This window comes from Cydia splendana, chromosome 8, assembly GCF_910591565.1.
Source record: "Cydia splendana chromosome 8, ilCydSple1.2, whole genome shotgun sequence".
NCBI classification, from domain to species: Eukaryota; Metazoa; Arthropoda; class Insecta; order Lepidoptera; family Tortricidae; genus Cydia; species Cydia splendana.
The window spans coordinates 8765345-8784937 of NC_085967.1; the positions used below are offsets into that span (position 1 = coordinate 8765345).

A 19593-nucleotide genomic window follows, 5' to 3' on the forward strand; every position below is an offset into this window, starting at 1 on the left:
AAAATTGATAGGGAGTACTAATAATATATGAATGTTCATTTTTGATTTTTTAACAGTATCCTCTAAACTAATGTATTATTTTTCTAATATACATCCTTAGTTAACATAATCACTGTACTGTTTCAAATCCCCTCGACCCCTGTTTCATCTTACCTCGGTATGAGGGGAATTGAAACAGAATGATTTGTTCGCGCAAGCGTTTACACTTACGCTTTAGATGATATAATGTCAAACTTCTTTCAACTCTTCTCGATCTCCCCTATAACAAACCAGGCCTGACATTACGAAGAAAAGTTTCAGTTGATATTTATTAATCAGTTATCTCACTGATGCGGATCCGCACGACGCTGTGTGTGCTTGGCGTGTGAGCGAGACAGCGCCTAGCGCCAAGCGGGTCAGTATCCAATGTGAAATCCTTGGCATTGACTTGAATAACTTTAAATATTACCTGCTGGATGCATTTGTTGCGACGCATCCCCAAAGCCAGCATGGAAAAGGCACTCATCCTTGAGACTAGCAGCCACCTTCCGGAGCAACTGGTATTCCTGCTGGTCCCTGCGATCCATGTAGGCGATGATATGCCTCTTGTCCTCGCTTAGGTCATGGAGCTCTTTGAGAGAACTGAACATGATGACGGGATCGGTCAGCTGTTTTTTGATAAAATCCGAGAATGCTTCTACTGATCGCTGACCTAAAACATATATAGAATAATGTGGTTAATTAGAAATACCCTATAACCACTTGACCGTCCGGCCCGCGAGACTGTTTTCCTCTCAACCGTCCGGGTTTTTTTAGCGACCCGCGCCCCGACTCATGCAAATTGCATTGTCTAAGCACCTAGCGTACACTGCCATCTATATTTTTAGCTAAGCTATTTGGTTAGACTACGTTGTTCCATCAAGAGAATTATAGTTCGTTTTTTTTAGCATTAGAAATAAGGTAAACAATCTCGATGTGTCTTTTAATTGAAAAACACATTTTAAATATAAGTTACGGCAAATATGTAACAATTATGAATCCAATACGATCATTTATATTCTTCTGCTTTCATAAGTAATAGTTACTGATTTTTAAAAAGCGTTTTTCAATTAAAAGACATGTCAAGATCGCTATAGTAAATCGATACTATAGTAAATAATGCCGAAATATTCCGTTAGATGGCTCTGAAATCAACCGTTCCTTCTTCCACCCCTTGGGATAGTAAGGTTCCCGCGGACGGTTAAGAGCATATTGGTTTCGGATACTATGCTATCGTCGGATGGTCAAGTGGATAAACCTTTCATAGATGGTTTTGCCTCATTTGTCCCTTTAAAATTAGATTTGTTTGAAAAAGACTAAACATTTTTAGGGTTCCATAGCCAAAATAAAACGACGAAGCGGCACCCTTGTAGTTTCGTCATGTCAATCTGTCTGTCCATCCGCCTGTTTGGCTGGTATGGCTTTTTATATCGTATGGAAGATACGGAACCCTCCATTATGCGTGGCCCTTAGAGCATTTAATAACTGGAGTCGCCTTTAAGAGCTTACCCCTGTGCCGAAAACTTTTGTATGGACTGACGTTTATCTTTACATTTAACATGCCCCTCCCCCACAAAAATCGGCAGACTGTTTTGTACAGATACAGAAAATGACAGACAAGGCGTCTCCAGTTACTAAATCCAGTTCAACAAAATATTTCATATCATGTAGATTATATTGCAAATACTGTGTAAAATAAATGTCAGGATGAGGACAACTAGGAAAAAGTTACAATATAATTTGTAGGAGGAAAAGAGTGTTTATGATAAACTTCATTAATTTCATTATAATATATTATTTAAATATTAGAATGCAAATCTTGCCTGTCTTCCTGTTACCTTTTCACAACTAAACCAATAAACAAATTTTAAGGCATGTAGAGCTGTGGTCTCAATTATTAACTACTCACACAGAACCAAGAAATCACTAACCACTTAAGATTATAAAGCCCAATTTAGACGATGCGAGAACTCGCATACGAGTTTCATTACATTGCTGTTTTTGATCGGTCGCTTGAAGTGGACGTAACCAACAGTCCGCAAAAACTAAAATCGCATGCGAGTTCGCGCGCCGTCTAAATCAGGCCTAAGGATAATATTGCTGTTCAAATTATGTAATGTAGTGTGTTATCCTAATCAGTAATTTATGCGTAAAAATAATGAAGTATATGTGTATTAAACAACAATTACAAATGAGGTAATAAAATAAACTCATAAAACATGTTACTGTTTATATTAGCTGCCTCAAATACAACTAGCACTTTCAACGAATAAGTACACCTATACCCATTTGGTATATTAACAGTACAACCGCTTCTTTTAGTGGGTCTGAAAATAGCCATTTGTATAACATAGAATTTAAGAAATAATCCTGGACTGTTGTAAAATAAAATGGTGTGAGATGCAAATGGTGAGGCTTGTTGAAGTGATTCACAAATAAGTGTATTTGTAGTAAAGGCAAGTCTTTGTAAACACTTCACAAAGAATCTGTTGAAGTATTCAAGTGTCTAAACAAAACACATACCTCTGTATTCTTTTTTTGCAGGCAACCCATTACGGAAAAGCTTCAATGTGGGATACTTTGTGATATGAAACCTGGTTGCCACCGCTCCTTCCTTGTCACAGTCCACCTTCCCCATGACCACCTTGCCAGGGTCATATCCGGCTTTGGTCACTTCGTCTGCGGCATCATCAAATATAGGCATCAGCATGTTGCTGAATCTACACCATTCGGCGTAGAAATTGATAAATACCACCTCATTGGAAGCTAAAACAAACAAATAAACTTAAAGGAATTTGGATGGAAAGATGAATGTTATAAACATTTTTTGTATCCTATTGTCTCAGCTACTGATGTGAAATCAAAATTTATAATTCAGAACAGAACATTCTCCAGAATTTAGATCATTAACAGAGTTTACACTGTATGTGTTAGGTATTTAGACAGACCCTTTTAAATATGAATTATAGTTAGGGAGGCGAGGTAGCTAAATGGCGTAATTCAACGGCGCCGTCGAGACCTATCAAAATCGAAAGATAAAATAATTTCGAAAAGAAAAGCTCGTATGGCAAAAACCATTTTAGCGGTGGGTTTGGCGTGTACGGTTTTTCAAAAATGTTAAAAAAAACAGTTACGTGGGCATTCTCGAGCGCGTCAGATATTCATACTACGTATGCCCCGAGTGCCTCTGATAACAACGGTATACTAATCTGCCGGTTTGCGTGGTGGGGGTAGGCATATAAAGTAGTCAAAAATGCAAAAAAAAAAAATTTACTCGAGCGCGTCAGATTTTCGGAAGGGGTGTTAAGTAGGCCCCAAGGAAGCTTCCTTTAAAAAAACTGACGATTTCGGCGTGACGATAAGTTACGATGAATTTTTGAAAATGCAAAAAAAAAAAGTTTTTTTGAAATACTCGAGCGCGTCAGATTTTCATAGGCGAGGTTTATCTCGGTATCCTGAAAGCATATTTTTTTAATCTGACAAAAATGTTGGTGGGTTCTCTTAATCTGACCGAAAAAGGTTTTTTGGTTTCTTTTTTTTCCTTTCTTTCTTCTTGATAAAACGGGGAATTTAAGAATGACAATAAAATTACCTTTTTTGTTAATTTAAACTTTTTTTTTGTAAAATGTATCGTTCGCGACTTATATGCCGCAACGCGTTCTTAGGGAGACGAAATGGCTCCTCCACACTTCCGGTCATGCGGAAACCGGCAGATTTTGTATTTTTAGTAAGTTTTAGATTATATTCTTCAAAATAAAAAATAAAAAAATCGTGCTCGAGAATGCCGGATTAACGTTTTTTTTTACAAGTTCGCGACCCTATAACTCGGCGGCGTCAAAGACTTATCGTCAGATTAGTTAAATTTAGTCTTTAAACACTAAAATCAACCCCCAATATCTTAATCTGAGGCGCTCGAGTATTTCAGACTATCCATTTTTTTTTACTAATCTGATCGTCTATCCTAGGCGCGCGTCACTACATATAGAGCTAAATACTTTACAAGGTTGTTCTATTAGGTCTAAGGTATCTCTCATATCTTAAACTGCCACGCTCGAGTATTGCCGAAAATTCCCCTATTCGCCTCCCTAACTATTAGACCTTATACTAAATTGGTCACTATACTAACCTCATCAGTAACCAAATTATGACGGGAATTGTCAATTTGATTTGTTTACGCAACAAATATTTGAGTAGACACGGTATCATGATATGCGGAAAAATAAAGAAACAATACTCACCCAATACCATATCCAAGTTACTTTGCGTAATCTGTACGGCACCGCTATCGGTCGGGTTGTAAAAACAGTGGCAAATCTAAAACGTAACAATGTTCAATGATGATATATCAATTAGTTAACGAATCAAAACCATAAAATCAACAATTAAACCGTGGCCAGGCCGACGAAATGGCAGAAATGTACATTGTAATGCCATGATTTTCTTTAAGAATTTTATAACTTACCAAAACTAGAATGCATGCTAGAAATTTGTAACTACATAAATTACAACCACGTCTACTCATTTTTGGACTATTTTTTGAGGTAAGTTTCCAATTTCCACTATTTCCAGAATAATATTCTGTGCCGATTACCGTCAGCTCAGCGCCCCGGTTTGTTGGCAGCCTGAACGAAACGTCATATATCTCTAGTCTGTCTTGTCTATGGTTCGATAAAAATCCTTCACACGACAGCGGTTTAGAAGCGGTTAAGACGGAGTAATGTGTGGTAGTACCAAAGACCTTTTATTATAGAGTTATAGATATAGATGGTCAAGCAAATCCTGTCAGTAGAAAAAGGAGCGAAATTCAAATTTTCTATGAGACCATAGAAGGTAGGATCGTATAGAAGTGGTATACGCGTGCCTCCGTAAGGGACAAAACATACGCACATGCGACACTGTGATTGGTCGAATTCACTTGTTGCCCACCATTATCCTTACAAAAAAAAAAGGTGGGGAACAAATAAAATGTGAGACTGTGACAAAGACAAACAATAATAGCTCTTTCGCTGCTACTCCTACTGAAAGATACATAAGACTATCCCATTCTGTCAGTTACCCCCACCACTCATGCCAGATCCAGGTATATTCTAGATTCATGTATGAGACGATATCCCTTCGCGCCTACATTTTTCCAATTGGTCGCCTTTTTCTGCGTCTGCTGACCATCCATATATAGACGGTCAAGCAAATCTTTCCAGTAGAAAAAGGCGGCAAATTTTAAAAATGTAGGCGCGAAAGGATTTCGTCCCATAGAAAATTTGAATTTCGCGCCTATTTTTACTGACAAGATTTGCTCGAAGACCGTGCACTTTATGCGTAAAAACGTGCCAAGAGAGATCAAAATGTAATCTTATTAAAAAAAAACAGAGTAAATGGTAAATGTGTATTGTTTTTGTTACATACTATACATTCATGAACACATAAATGTACACACAAAAATAAACACCTAAATGATACATAATACTAATAAGTATTACAATGTTGAACTCGTCCCTTCAAGGAATCTCTTCCAGTTACTCGATTGAGCGTATGAAAATACAGTAAAGGGCGGACAAATACATGAATACGTATGAGATTGCTGAAAAGGTTAAACATAATACCTACATGAATAGAATAATATTCTCCTTTATGAGTAAGACATAAAATTAGGTTTATCTGGACATTAAAAGTATTCAAACTCAAATTAAAATAGGTACTACCATACATAAATACTTTTAAGATTTAATTTCTCAGTCCTTACATTACATTCTTACTCATAATAGATGCATATTGACCCTAAAATTAACTCCTTTCCAGGCCGCACCAATCTACAGATTTCCGAAAAAATCCAATATTCAAATTAATCCAACTTTGATCATTCATTTGAAGACAATTTCCGGAAAGTACAATCTAATTTCAACCTTAAATCAGAATACTAAAGTTGAAATTTTATTAGCGCGTATGTGGTCGATAAATCATACTATGCCTGGAAAAGAGTTAAATATGGAAACCCTAGACCCCCTAAACCTAAGTTCAATCAATCAACCAATATTTTATTTGTCATAATACGGTTATGTCATAATATGGGATCTTAATCAAATTAATAGTACATGTGTATTCAACCAGCATGCAGACGAACAAATATTGCATCCTAACATGAAACTATGATATAAATCCATATACATTGTCTCAATAAAAGAGATTCTTTTTATAAAAAATAAAAACTACTAACATCACTATGTCATGTATAAAATTCATAAGTGGACGGAAGTAAAATATATTATTAGTAACATTAGTAATAGTAACACTGACAGCATATCTAAAGAATAATACTTAAATATTGTAGGTATGTAATTAATAAGGCGGCAATGCCAAAGGCCTAATAAATTAATTCTAATGCATATGTGTAGATTCTATTTAAATGAACTACTCTCCGACTATGTTGTGGTCATTTAAAATACTTAATAACTAAGAAAGTTTTAAGGCACACAGTTTCTAGAATATTGTTATTTCTAATATAAAAAATTGGTATTCAGTCATTACAACATATTTCGGGTGTCTATGTTTGATATAATTCATATAATCATAAAAAAAATTAGCACTTGTTTATAATTGGTATGTGCTTATTTGATTTCATATAATGGATGATTTACTATAAGTGGTTTTCACATTTAAAACATACTTCTCTTAGGCACTTTTGTTGGGTTATGATATGATTTTATAGTGCCCAACACACTGACTGATAAGAGAATGATAATTGCCCACCTTATTGCTAAATTACAACATAAATTGTATCATACAATACCTATACTAAAAGTAAAGATTACATTCAACCATTTTAAATAGTTAGATCTGCACTATATTTTTCAATGATATTCATTGCATTATAAAAAAAAAGACGGATAAAATAACAGTGTATGAAATTTTATCATAAAATACCCTTTGGAATGTAATGTAGCTTTCCTATAAAGTTTAAAAACCACTTGCGAAAACTCTGTTAAATAATTGGAAAATAAAATCAGACTTTCTTAAAACTATGGTAAATGGACGGAAATTATAAAGTTTTAAGTTTCCAATTAATTATAACATTTAACTAAATATTAACTGTTTGGCTATGAGGATAGCTCCAAGAAGAACTGCATACATAGGCTTCACTGCATCACTTGCACTCTGCAACACAAAAAAAAGTCATTTAATCACAAATTCAATATGATTCTTATTAGAATACTAGGGCTTGGTTTCAAAGGCTATTATATCTTTGTATATGAAGTACTGAGTAATGGTTGTTTGAAAACAACCACCAGTGAAACCAGTGTTGAAACATTGGTAAATAAAGGTAAGAAAATAAATTTGCGATAGACCCGTCTATAAATGTGAGTTAACCATTACTCAGTACTTGTACAGTAAATAATTGTCATAGAATAATTTTGTTATCTGTAATAAGGCAGTGATAGTCAAACTGTGGCCTGCGAGCTTTTTAGGTGGCCTGCCAGATGATCCTGGTATAGACAAAAAGGTAATCTTGCCATCCAAACTTCACCTTAAAGCAAATTCATCTTGCGTTAGAAGGCGAAGCCGTCTTTGTGGCCCTTGAGAAATGGTTGAGAATAGCTGTTAGGGTCAGAGTCTGTGCTCCTGTCCTTTATCCTGCACTACCAACTTCAATATCCAAGCACACAGCATGACAAATGAAAACATTGTAACATAGGTAAGAGTATAATGTAGCCACTTACTATGATATAGTAATTACACCTATCTCCTTGACAACAATCCGAACATTCCCAATCCTGATACCAGATATGGGTGCAGGTGGGCATGTACCGCTGCCTGGTGGCCGCGCATTCGGTCTTGCTCGAACAAGTCTTCGATATGTAGTACTGCTTCTTCGCCCCTTGAGACCAATAAGGCGGACTGCCCCATTTTATCTTAGTCAAACATACATCTTCATAATCTCGACAAGTCATTATGGTTTTCACGCATTTCTCATTGTTATCTTCTTGGTTTTCGCAAACGTAACATTCCAGCCCGAACACTGTAAAGAAACAATGGTAAAAGTCACCGAACTTTTAATCAAGACAGTGATGTAAACACGATGTGTAATCGTTCACCTTACCTACGATAACCGAAATAACCAGCAAAGAAATAACTGCAAATATATTATGCCAAATCATGTTCATCACGCTGTACCACTAGCTCACGGATAAAACAATATTTTATTTCAATAATTTATGCCACACCCGAATTGAAATCAAACAGCTCGCAAGACAGCGTCTCTGCCGTTGGGGGTCATCCATTAATTACGTCACACGTTTAGGGGGAGGGAGGGGGTCAAGAAAATGTGACATATTGTGACATGGGGGAGGGGGGAGACACAAACTTTGTGACGTCACTTTAACTTCATCAGTAACCGATTTTTTTTTTTTTAATTATTTTATTCGCTGTACATTTAAATAACAAGTTTTTAAACGATAATCGTTATTATTCTTTTAATTTTCTTTCCTAAGCAGTTTTGGGTTATAAAATTACTAATATTTATATCGTCAAAAATATTTTGATAAAATATTAATAATAATTAGGTACTTACTTAATACGATTTGGCGATTTCGTAGAAAAAATGTGACGTCACACTAGGGGGGAGGGGTTTGCCAAATGTGACCAAATGTGACAAGGGGGGGGAGGGGTCAAAAAACCTAGAAATTCGTGTGACGTAATTAATGGATGACCCCTTGAGATGCGATTGCTATGTTGTTTGACACTTTGACATTTGAGCAGCAAAGTGAGTGTTCTTGGTTTTTCAGATTGCGTTTTAGGACCATCATGGAGCGTTTTATTTGATTACTCAAATAGACGTAAGACCTATTCACACTATGATTAGTGATTAATACTTTTGTTTAGTTTTAGTACTTTTACTCGTATCAAGAATTCGAAAGACTATACTGATAGTAGAGGGATATAGGTATATCTTGAGACTTTTTATTTATACAATCAATACATAATATTTACATTCACATCGTTCGAATTAAAAATTCACTAACGATACTTGCACTCGTACTGATCACGATGTAAACAGGTCTTAATATTGAATGGTGCATTCGCGGGGAGTGGGTGGGGAAATATTTTGACATATTCTGTAACTTTAGCAAGCTAGATTTTCAAGTGAATTTTCAATTTAATATTAAAAATTAATTTACCAAAGAATTCAAAGCTCTGTATAATTAAATTGCGTAGTTCCTAAAATCTAATGGAAGGCATTTTATGGAAATGGACGAATTACTGGAATGGTAATAAATACAGGATACTCATTCACATTTCAAAACAAGCCATTACATCAAACATATGTGTCCAAAAATTGTTTTTATGTTGTCATTGCTTATATTCTACAGGTTGGCAAACCAGGTGGTTCATCTTGGACAATGGTATCCTGTCATATTATAAATCGCAAGAGGAAGTGAACCAAGGATGCAAGGGCTCAGTGAAAGTAGCTGTGTGCCAAATAAATGGTGAGTTGGAAGTTGGAAGCTATTACAATCATGGTCAAATATTTATCTATCTATCATTACTTCATAAACTTCTAATTTGTCGTTTTTTCATTGTTTGCTTTTGTCTTAACCCACAATATCTGACAATACAATAATTACAAAGTTAACAAAGACTTCTCATTGGTTCATTAAAAAAGGTGGTCAACACGCTTGTGATATTTCTGGAAATGCAATTTCCTATAGGTCATGATGTTCACTTCAACTCACAAATGTCAGATATCAAAAAATAGCAAATAGTAAGTATGTAGAATATTCTACTCAAAAAATTATGGTCACAGTTGTTCATTTTGTTACCTTTCCTAAAAGTGGTTGACAACTCGGTATTGTCAATTCAGTTACTAAAGTATTACCATAAAAATTAACCTCTTGTCCATGAATGATAAGGACCCTACCCAAATTTCTAGTCATCTTTTTGCATATTTTTGGAGACCATTTTTCTGTTCTATACAGCACAACCTAGGTTTAGCCCACGATTTTTGACCATCGCACACATGAAAGGTTCAACAATTCTTTAATTATTAATTTTCAGTGAACCAAATAGATTCAACTCGAATGGATCTTGTAATACCGGGCCAGCAGCACATGTACCTGCGGGCTCCGTCTCCTCAGGACAGGCAGAAGTGGCTTGTGGCTTTAGGCAGTGCTAAAGCCTGTGTAGACTCTAAGGGTGACTCAAAAGGTAATTAAAAAAGGGATCTCTGGTTAAATCACTGGCTGAAAGCTAACTTTTAACGAAAAATTGGTACAGGTATTGTAGTTGTAGTTTCAGTACTCTGGCAGTTTAGGAGACATTTTATGACAATCTTGGGAATAGCTACAGCAAGCTGAATTAATTAACACTTTCGCAACCGGGCAAAAAACGGCGCACTACCCCAGAAACCGGTCGTCTATATCTGCGTACAAAACAACCCGCTGGGCGGGTTGTCCGGCATCTGAGTAAAGTTTACGAGTGCCCGAGAGTCGGGTACGCGGTGTCGAATGTGTTAATTTATAAAGTGGCCATGCAATTTTGAGGCTGGATGCACTACTAGAAATCGTCGGGTGACAAGCAAAACACACTAACTAACATCATTGAAATTATTGGACAATAAACCGTGTTACAAGTGTAATAAAGTGCATTGTTACTTTAATCTTTTGATAGTACTTAGTGAGTTTTGCTTGTCACCCGACGAAATGGCCATGTGAATTTAGATCAACCAAATTATTACCCTATCCTAGAGGTATCCTTTCATTCAAATTTTAATAAGGGTAGCCTAGCCTTAGGCTGCTAGACTGTATCATTAATAACTATTTCCGTAACGTAATCCCCCCATAACATAAGGCCTGATGATGTGATGAGTAATTCTTCATCCCATAATACATATGAAAATACAAAAGATGTTATGATATATTTTTCAGGGTCAGAAGATCCAAATTCCTTGGGGCACAAGAAATCTGAACTGAGACTGTACTGTGACCTGCTCATGCAGCAAGTGCATGCGGTAAAGAGTGCAGCTAACACGGAGGGTGGCCCTGAAGTTCAGGTGAGAGAACAAAATAAGCAGAATTACTTATTATTATTATTCTATAAGCAGGCAGGCAGTTGTGACAACTGATATTGCCTGTAACCAATAATCATTGACAGTTATCATTGACAAATAGATGTATTAGTTACAATATTTTTTTTGCAAGATAAGTATATTTAAGTGAAGGTTGTGTCCAAATTCGAAAGCTGAAGTAGATGGCGCTGGACAGCCCATATATTATGCGGGAACTGGGTTGCTGAGTACTAATGTTCTACTGTCCTGCATGGTGCCACTTATTGCATTGCATTAGATGACGTAGAGTATGTCCTAATATTCCTTTGTCTATCTATACATATTAACAATGGGATTTTCTCTCGAATATGGTTTATCCTTCGGTAGTTATGCACGAAAAAAGTATCTACCTATTTTGTATGAAATAAAGGGATAATATATGAAACAGTCTAACTTTATCCTGGAGGTAAATGTGTCCCTAACTAATTTCCGAGAGGTCATATTTTTTAACGTATAGTTTCTGTTTATTTTAATTTATTTCATCTCCTATGATATTGCGAATTGATGATGAAGTCCTATAGCATGTAAGACTATAGTAACTATTATTAACCCTTTAAATTGGGTATCAGAAATTCTGCAAAATAGAACAAAGTTCAAAATCATGTGGGAAATATATTCCCTCTGCATTATAAAGGCTCACAGACTTTAAAAAATAATTTCAGACCCTAGAAGATGCCTCAAGCCTCCTATCTGCTACCTGCGACACCTTCATCAGAACTCTGGAAGATATAATGAAGCTTACTAGCGGTCCCACTACACCTATGACAGCACCTTATGAAATGCCTATACCCAATCTCGCTATGCCCAAAAATGGCTCAAGCAAATCACAAGTAAACATTAAAACACCTAGACAAAGTTTAACAAGATCTGTATCACAAGAAAATAGATGAATTGGATCTTATATGTATATTAACATAACCTAAAAAAGATTTCTAAGAATATTTTGACATCAATATGATTCTAATTTAAACTTTCACGATTATTAAACATTATCAAACTACACAACGGGACTTAACGGGACAACGCCGTCCTCGAAACGTCGGAGGTAAATCTTAAAACTTAAATACGCGATTAAAGTCCCGTTGTGTAGTTTGATAATCAATATGATTATTTGTACTCGTATTAAAATAACATGGTAGCATTACATATTGAGCACATATGTATAAAAAAAGTATTTTTATAAAATGTGATGTATTGCTTTAAAATGTAGGTGTTAATTTCCAAGCATTCCTATGTAAAATAAAAAACCATGTATCTACCAATTGAAATGTTTATAGTTTGAAGATAGTATTTTAGTAGTTTGTGGAAACATTGTAGAAAAAAATGTATTGTACTTAGATTAGATTTAGTTTGGTGAGTCTTTGTTAGGTATTATTTTGCGTGGCAAGTTACGGCGCAACGTTTCGGTTGCCTGGCAACCTCATACTTTGATTCGACGACCGCTTTTCTCTTATATGTACTTATTTATTGTATCCCAAAAACTGGAGTGCGTTTCGTTTATAAAGAAGTATCGTTAACTTGCTCAATATTGCTTGAATAAAAAAATGAATTGATTGGGATGGTAGGCAATCTTATGCAAGTTTACGGCAGACTCCTGTAGCTGGTATGGGAGCTCGCATGCGAGTTCTCGCAACGTCTAAATGAGCCTTGACACATCTGTAAACCCATATATGTTTTTGATCTACCTACCTATATATGTTTCACGATTGTATTAGGGTGGTATTCTATCCGTCCAATATGTATTGCGCCTCACATTTTGCTTCAATGAGAGAGTGAGACGCAATGACATTGACCAGGTGGAATACCACCCTTATATATGTCGTTTCCTTTTAAGCTCTACTATGTAGGGGAAGGCTACTTTGAAAGTTTTTAACCCTTTACCAGGTTAAGGGATACATATTTCCCAAATACGTCACTTCAAACATGTGTTGTATTTTCGAAGAGTAAGACTGACATTCGATTGTCATTTTTGAAATGTCAGCCTGGTAAAGGGTTAACGTATATTGCTGAAGTGCAATTGAGTCGCTTAACTTCAAACTCGGGTAAATCCATCTGTCAGATTATACGATTATGGTATTAAGAAAAGGTAATAGGGTAGATATTTGCTGAAAGGGTCGAATGGATTTACCCGAGTTTGAAGTTAAGCGACACAATTATTGTTTGTAGATTTGTTTCTTCGTCGTAAATCGTCATTTCTGTATGGTTGAGTACCTATTGGCTTCATTTATCTTAGAGAAGCTGTTATGATTCTTGTGTGATGTTTGAAAAGTTAGTCAAGAAGCGATCTCTCGTAGTTTGATCTATGGCACATGTGCATAACTATACTTCTGTGATAACTGTAAGTATAACTTGTTTAAGTTTTTATCACAAGTTATCATAATAATGATATCATAGTGCATACGGTGCACCGTAGTGCTATCATTAGTATTTGAATAACTTCATAAATTTTATGCATATTATTGTTGGGCTCTAACAGAGCATTATGATTATTTTATTTGAACTGACTTGCTTTTCCATGATTTTTTCTATGACAATGTGGTGTGAATGATATGTTGTTTTGTAACATTGCTTTGTGTACCCATGTTAATTATTAGAAATAATATAATTATTAATTCTATTTTCTAACTAAATTCTAAGTTAAACAAGAAATTACTAATATAATAAAACGAAAAACTATAACAAAAATGGTTTTAATCGTAATCTTACACATTCAGCACTTATAGGAAATAATTATGAAAAAAAAGCATCTTCTGAAATCACCAACTGGGCACTCCAAATCTTGATACATTTTTTTCTTGAGCATCTAGCTCCATTCCCACTTTCTTCCTCATGTAGAAAATAGTGCAGTCTCTGTTTGTACATAATACCTCTTCATGAAGACTGCCCTGACATCTTTGACACTCTGTCCAAAGACTTGAAAACTTATCTTGAAGTTGTCTGAGTTTGAATATCTCAGTAATATAAAGTTGCCCTTCCTTGGGCGTACAATGATTGCACAAGGCAGATTTCGAATCATTAGGCATAACCGTTTTACATCCTATGCATTTCTCTCTTTTCTTGGTAAAGGCTGCCAAAGCACCAACTTTAGAAGTGACCATAGCTTTAGTTCTTGTATGTTCGCCTTTGAGAAGCAAAGATTCAGCCTTTTCTCCGAGAATGGGCTCAAAAATTCGGAGCAATGGCTTTGACAGTTGATTTTCCAAATAGTAATTAAAATCTATTGGTACACTGTTCTCCAGAACATATATGGGATCTTCAGCTTTCATATAGGCTGGAGTGTTTTTGGCAGCACAACAAAGCACATAAGGAACTCTGTCTCCAAGTTTTGGCGCGGTTCCGGGATCACGTTTTTTCATTTTGTTTGCCAATTCAACATGAGCCTGCTTAGCAGCATAATCATTCTTTGTCAGTTCTTTTGTAATTACAAGTTGTGAAATATCTATGCGGTTACAGAGCAAATCTGCTATAATTTGTTTGGCATAGTTTACTGCTCCATCAGGATCTCTATCTATCAGTAATTTCTGAAGGCATGTGCTCATCATGTTTGAGACAAGTGGGCAATTGTCTCTTCTCACAGTTTCAATACCCTTGCAGTCCATTTTATCGTATTTATCTGTTCTTGTAAAATAAAGACCAGCATACCTTTTCTTGTTTATAAGCAGGTATGGATAGTAAACTTTTTCAAATTCAAGTTTGATTGGCTTTACAAATTGTGCTGTGACAAACTCAGCAGCTTCACTGCCCAATTGCATGCTCTCTTCCAGAGTTTTCACACCAAACTTGACCATGACTGAATCAGTGTCTCCATAGATAACTACGGCATCTTCCTTGTAGCCATTTGCTTTAGTATATTTCTTCTCAACTTCTGATTTAGTGAATTCTATCATTGTCCGTCCATAAGCAGTTACACTGCCTGATATCTCTAAGCATGGCAACTTACCAACCTGTGCCCCTGTGAATCCATACACAGAGTTGGCACTTATCTTTAGTGCCAACTGTCTTCCATCCAGTACAGATCGTTTGAAAGGATCTTTTTCATTTTTTAAATCTGCTTTTGCTTTTTTCCTAGCAGCTAGCAAGGATTCCAAAATTTCTGGCAATAGACCCTTTCTGACATTTGCCTTGACAAATATATTCTTAGATGGTGTTGTTGTAATATCATCAGCACTTAAGTTTAAGTCTTTTAGTGCATTTGGGGGCACCAAGGTGGTGTAACACAAGTTGTGAGCCATCATTATACTGGGGTATAGAGAAGCAAAATCCAGAGTTGAAATAGGATCAGCATAATACCCTTTTTTTGGTTCAATGACAGTTGCTCCTTCAAATTGATCATCTGATCCTTGTCCGTGATAAGCAGGCATGAGATATCCAGCATCTTTAGCCTTTCTTAGAAGCTGACTCACCACTTTAATCTGTTGCCCCCTTGTGAGTAAACATAACAAGGGCACACCTGTTACTCTAGCCATTTCCATGTGATTTATTATGCACATTAGTTTGTTAAGCAGTTTTAAAGGCAAATATGCATCTTTAAGACAGTACATGGCCAGTCTCCTCCTGGTTTGTTCATTCTCATTCTGTAAATCACTAATGATACTGTGATGAACATCTTCTTTCTGTTCCTGCAGAAAGTGGTAACTTACAGCATTTAGAGTGTATGATCGCAATTTATAGTCCCTCACAAGTACAAGCAGCAAATCAAATGGGACCCTGCCCTCAAAATTAATACTTTTGTTCTCTCTGCGCCCCATTTGCTTTGATTGAAGAATTGAATCTTTAATTACAGATCTAACATTTTTGATTCTGCCCAAAAAGTCAAAGTTTTGAACTTTCAGATGTTTTGCACGGTTTATGAGATAAGGCCAATCAAAATTGCTGATATTGTACCCTGTTATTATATCAGGATCTAGTTCTCTAAAAAAATCAGACCATTTAGCCAACATTTCAGCCTCTGATTGAAAACTGAGTACTTGGGATCCAACAATGGGGGCACAGGTATTGAGTGTGAATACATTCCTGAGGTATGGTTCTAGTTCGCCTTGCCGAATAACCATCGAAGCAATCTGAATCACAGGATCATGATTAGGCTCAGGAAACACTCCTTTTCTTCCGGCACATTCAATATCAAAACTCAGTATTTTAAAAGGAGCTACTTTAGACCATTCTCCTTCAGGCTGGTGAGCAATGAAGGCATTCCATGCAATATCTACTTCAATTTGACATCTAGATTCAGGTTTTAATTTAGTGTTTTGTGTTCTAATTGCCCACTTAGCAGCAGGAAGTTCAATCCAACTGCAGCCTACTACAGAAGTGTCCACCATGAAACGAATATCGAAATCAATATTGGTTTCATAAAAACTCGGATCCATCAAGCCAAAGGAAGGGGGTGTCCGGTCTATTAATCTTTTAGCAGCAGCAATGAGCTTAGGTAGAGCAACAGAAACTCTTGCAAAAGTTATATCAATATCTCCTTTGTAGTGCATGATAGACCGTGCCTTAATCAAGCGTATTTCCAAAACTGCTTCCTTAATATTATCTTTATTTGAGCGTAAATCTTCTAACAGGGCTTTATTTAGATTTACTTTCATATCATGACATGATGATTCAGTAAAATTCAAAGGCACTGTTACATAAAAGTAAGGTGTAAATCCATGTAGATGACAACATACTGAGTTACCTTCCATGGTTATGCCATACATTCTCATGATGGGTACTGGGCCCAATTGAGACCCAGGCATGCCTGCAATAGGTTGTCCTATGTAGTGGTCTATGTCTAGCTGCTGAAAGACTAACTTATCATGTTTAGGATCCATGGCAGGTGGAGGTGGCCGGGACCATTTAATATTCGTAGATTGATTTTCTGGTCCGTCACCAATGACTTCTGGCGAGTCAAAATCATGGCTGTCCATACCTGCCAGTTGGTCCTCGAAGCTACAAGGAGGCTCATTGTCGTCGTCATCGTCGTTAGACTTAAACCTCTTTATTGGTGGCTTACTATTACTAAACGCTTTCCTTTTGTCCATTGATTCAACTTGATTTGATATCTATGCCGCGCGCGCTTAGGTGATACACTACGATAATCCTGCAACGAAATGTTACTGTTAAAAAAATATTCATAGCCATTGCCTTTCATAATAAAGATGAAAATTACTTGAGTACCTGCTACAAAAAGCTCCAGAGCGCCTTTGCTAATTTAGTAATTTAGCCAATTTTATTATTGAAATAATGTTCAGTTTCGCTCTTATGCTCGGTAAATAAAGCGGGAAAAATTATTATTGTCTTGTAGGACATGACATGTAAATTGTCAGGTCATTTTTGACATATTGTGGGAGTTACCAGTGACTGTAGAATTAAACCCATTAAATAAACGGATAATAGACAAAATCTATATATATCTTAAGAAAATGTAGATTTTTACAATTATGTACATTTCTCCAGTTATTTGAGTTTTTTTATATCTTTTTGTCCATTTTCTAGCAAAATATAAAATACTTAATATAACTATATCAAAATTGTTCACTACTTTATGATTTATAATTAATTAATTATACTTATATTATACACATTATTATATAAACTATTGAAAGTTGTTTTTATGAGTAATATACAATAAACGTTACAACACAGGAGGCAATACAAGCATAAAAATCACAAATTTGGGGGACTTACGAGCCAAATTTATATGGCAACACAAAAAGCTGTTTAAGATAGGTGCTAAAACGTTATTAAACATGTTCGCGGTCTCGTTGTATAAAAGGCGTATAACTTGCAAGAAGTTTTCATACAAGAGGAGCAAGTAAGTAGAGTCGGTGCGGAAAGAGAAGAGTCGTGGAATGTATTGGGCCCCATTCATTCCACGACTCTTCTCTTTCCGCACAGACTCTACCCTCTTTGTCAGTAGATTTCTTTTTTAATTTGCCGCCTTTTTTTACTGACAAAATGGGTGCGCCGGACTGTATGAACTGAAAGCACAAAATTATAAATAACTGTATCTTGCTATCCCTTTCTAATGTATGGCACTATCCATTTCGGCTATTTAGGGTTGTCAAAATTCAAGTGATTATCTTATGGTCGTGCACGCAAAAGCCGCAAAAGGACGTCAAGGCAACCCTAATAATTGCTTGGAGCAATGATGAGCCGAACGAATGCTGAGTCTTCATTTCAGCTTAGTAGGTAGGCAGAAAAGCTTTCGTTATGTTTTCTTCTAGTTCTAGAGGTCGCATTTTCTCCGGATTTTCGTGAAAATTATTATCATCATTTTAGACAGGAAGACAAGAGAACTTTGTGAGCAGGTTCGGTAATTATTTGGAAATCATCAAAATCATGGCAATTTGTATAAAATATAATATTTTTTCCTCTACAGCCATAGATCTAGTATTACATAGATGAGCTATACGCGTGCCTCCGTGAGGGACAAAACATACGCAAAGCGACAATATTAAAAACACGTTTTAACATTCCTGACAACATACCAAAAACAATCTACGTAATTCGGTCGGGTTATTTGTTGCCCACCATAAACCATACTAAATTTTTGGTGGGGAACAAACAAAAAGTGAGACTGTGACAAGGACAAGCAATAATACCGCTTTCTCTGCTACTCCTACAGAAATTTCCATAAGTGCATCTCGTTCGGTCGTTTGGCCCCTCCCCCGTGTCATCTCTATGTTATTGTACCTCTATGTCTACAGCTCATGACTCATGAATACTACAGTCTGACAAAAAAAGAGTAGAAATTAAAAAGTGGCAATACTGTAGTGTCGTCCCTTTCAAATCAATCTATGAAAACGGGACGACACTACAGTATTGCCACTTTTTAATTTCTTCTCTTTTTTGTCAGACTATACTTATTAGGTAGGTATAGTGTAAATAACATTATTTGCGGTATTTGACACATTATGACTGACGTATATAGAGATGTAACTAACGCAAATCGATTGTCACAGCAAGCGATTACGATTGGATGGCACGTAGACTGAGGTATCGAATTGTGACGTATAATGAATTTTTATTTGAGATTTAAATAAAGCTAGAATTATATGGTTTTCCCGCAAGCTACCGGTCGGTCGGCGTATTTAATACACCGACCGAGTAGGTCGCACCCATTGTCAAAATTGAAACTAACTGGGGATCTATTTTAAAGTTTATTTATGTTATTTCTGTGTCAAATTTGTTGTCTGTTAAGTGACGATAAATATATCCATATTTACAGTTAATTATCCACCTTTTCCTTATTTTTATTAAAAGAAAAATGAAAAATTCATATCGATTTACTTAGACGACTACCGATTCATAACGGTGGTGTCCGGCCAACCCTAAAATTAAAAAAAAAAGACGTAGAACGTAAACGTTCGCAGTGCAGATGTTTTCCTTTGTGATTTCGATGTGCAAAACATTTTACGCAGTATTGCTGTTGTGAGTGACAGACGTCAAATACCGCAAATAATGTTATTTACACTATAGCAAGTACCTGGTAGCAGCTG

General features: G+C 36.0%; 3 protein-coding genes across 4 annotated transcripts in view; 1 reads left to right on the top strand and 2 right to left on the bottom strand.

Annotated features, from left to right (window-relative positions):
- The window catches only part of LOC134792790 (endoplasmic reticulum resident protein 44), a 17028-nt gene extending 8753 nt beyond the window's left edge, over positions 1–8275 (bottom strand). The window contains exons 1-5 of one of the 2 annotated variants that reach the window (XM_063764133.1): positions 8111–8275; positions 7731–8029; positions 4257–4332; positions 2542–2784; positions 449–691 (exon numbers count right to left, since the gene is read on the bottom strand). In XM_063764133.1, the coding sequence (XP_063620203.1) occupies positions 449–691; positions 2542–2784; positions 4257–4332; positions 7731–8029; positions 8111–8174 (925 nt within the window). In that variant the 5' untranslated portion in view covers positions 8175–8275. Of the gene's footprint in view, positions 1–448; positions 692–2541; positions 2785–4256; positions 4333–4480; positions 4658–7730; positions 8030–8110 lie in introns of those variants that run through there. The other variant, XM_063764132.1, reaches the window with a different exon arrangement.
- An 850-nt stretch (positions 8276–9125) lies between these two features.
- Positions 9126–12091, top strand: LOC134792794 (pleckstrin homology domain-containing family A member 3-like). The gene is made up of 5 exons (XM_063764143.1): positions 9126–9278; positions 9381–9497; positions 10066–10215; positions 10935–11059; positions 11776–12091. Exons 1-5 carry the CDS (start codon positions 9239–9241, stop codon positions 12001–12003), a joined length of 660 nt encoding a protein of 219 aa, XP_063620213.1. The 5' UTR covers positions 9126–9238; the 3' UTR covers positions 12004–12091.
- Positions 12092–13787: 1696 nt separating this feature from the next.
- Positions 13788–17177, bottom strand: LOC134792784 (DNA polymerase delta catalytic subunit). The gene has a single exon (XM_063764120.1). It carries the CDS (start codon positions 17131–17133, stop codon positions 13870–13872), a length of 3264 nt encoding a protein of 1087 aa, XP_063620190.1. The 5' UTR covers positions 17134–17177; the 3' UTR covers positions 13788–13869.
- Positions 17178–19593: the final 2416 nt, after the last annotated feature.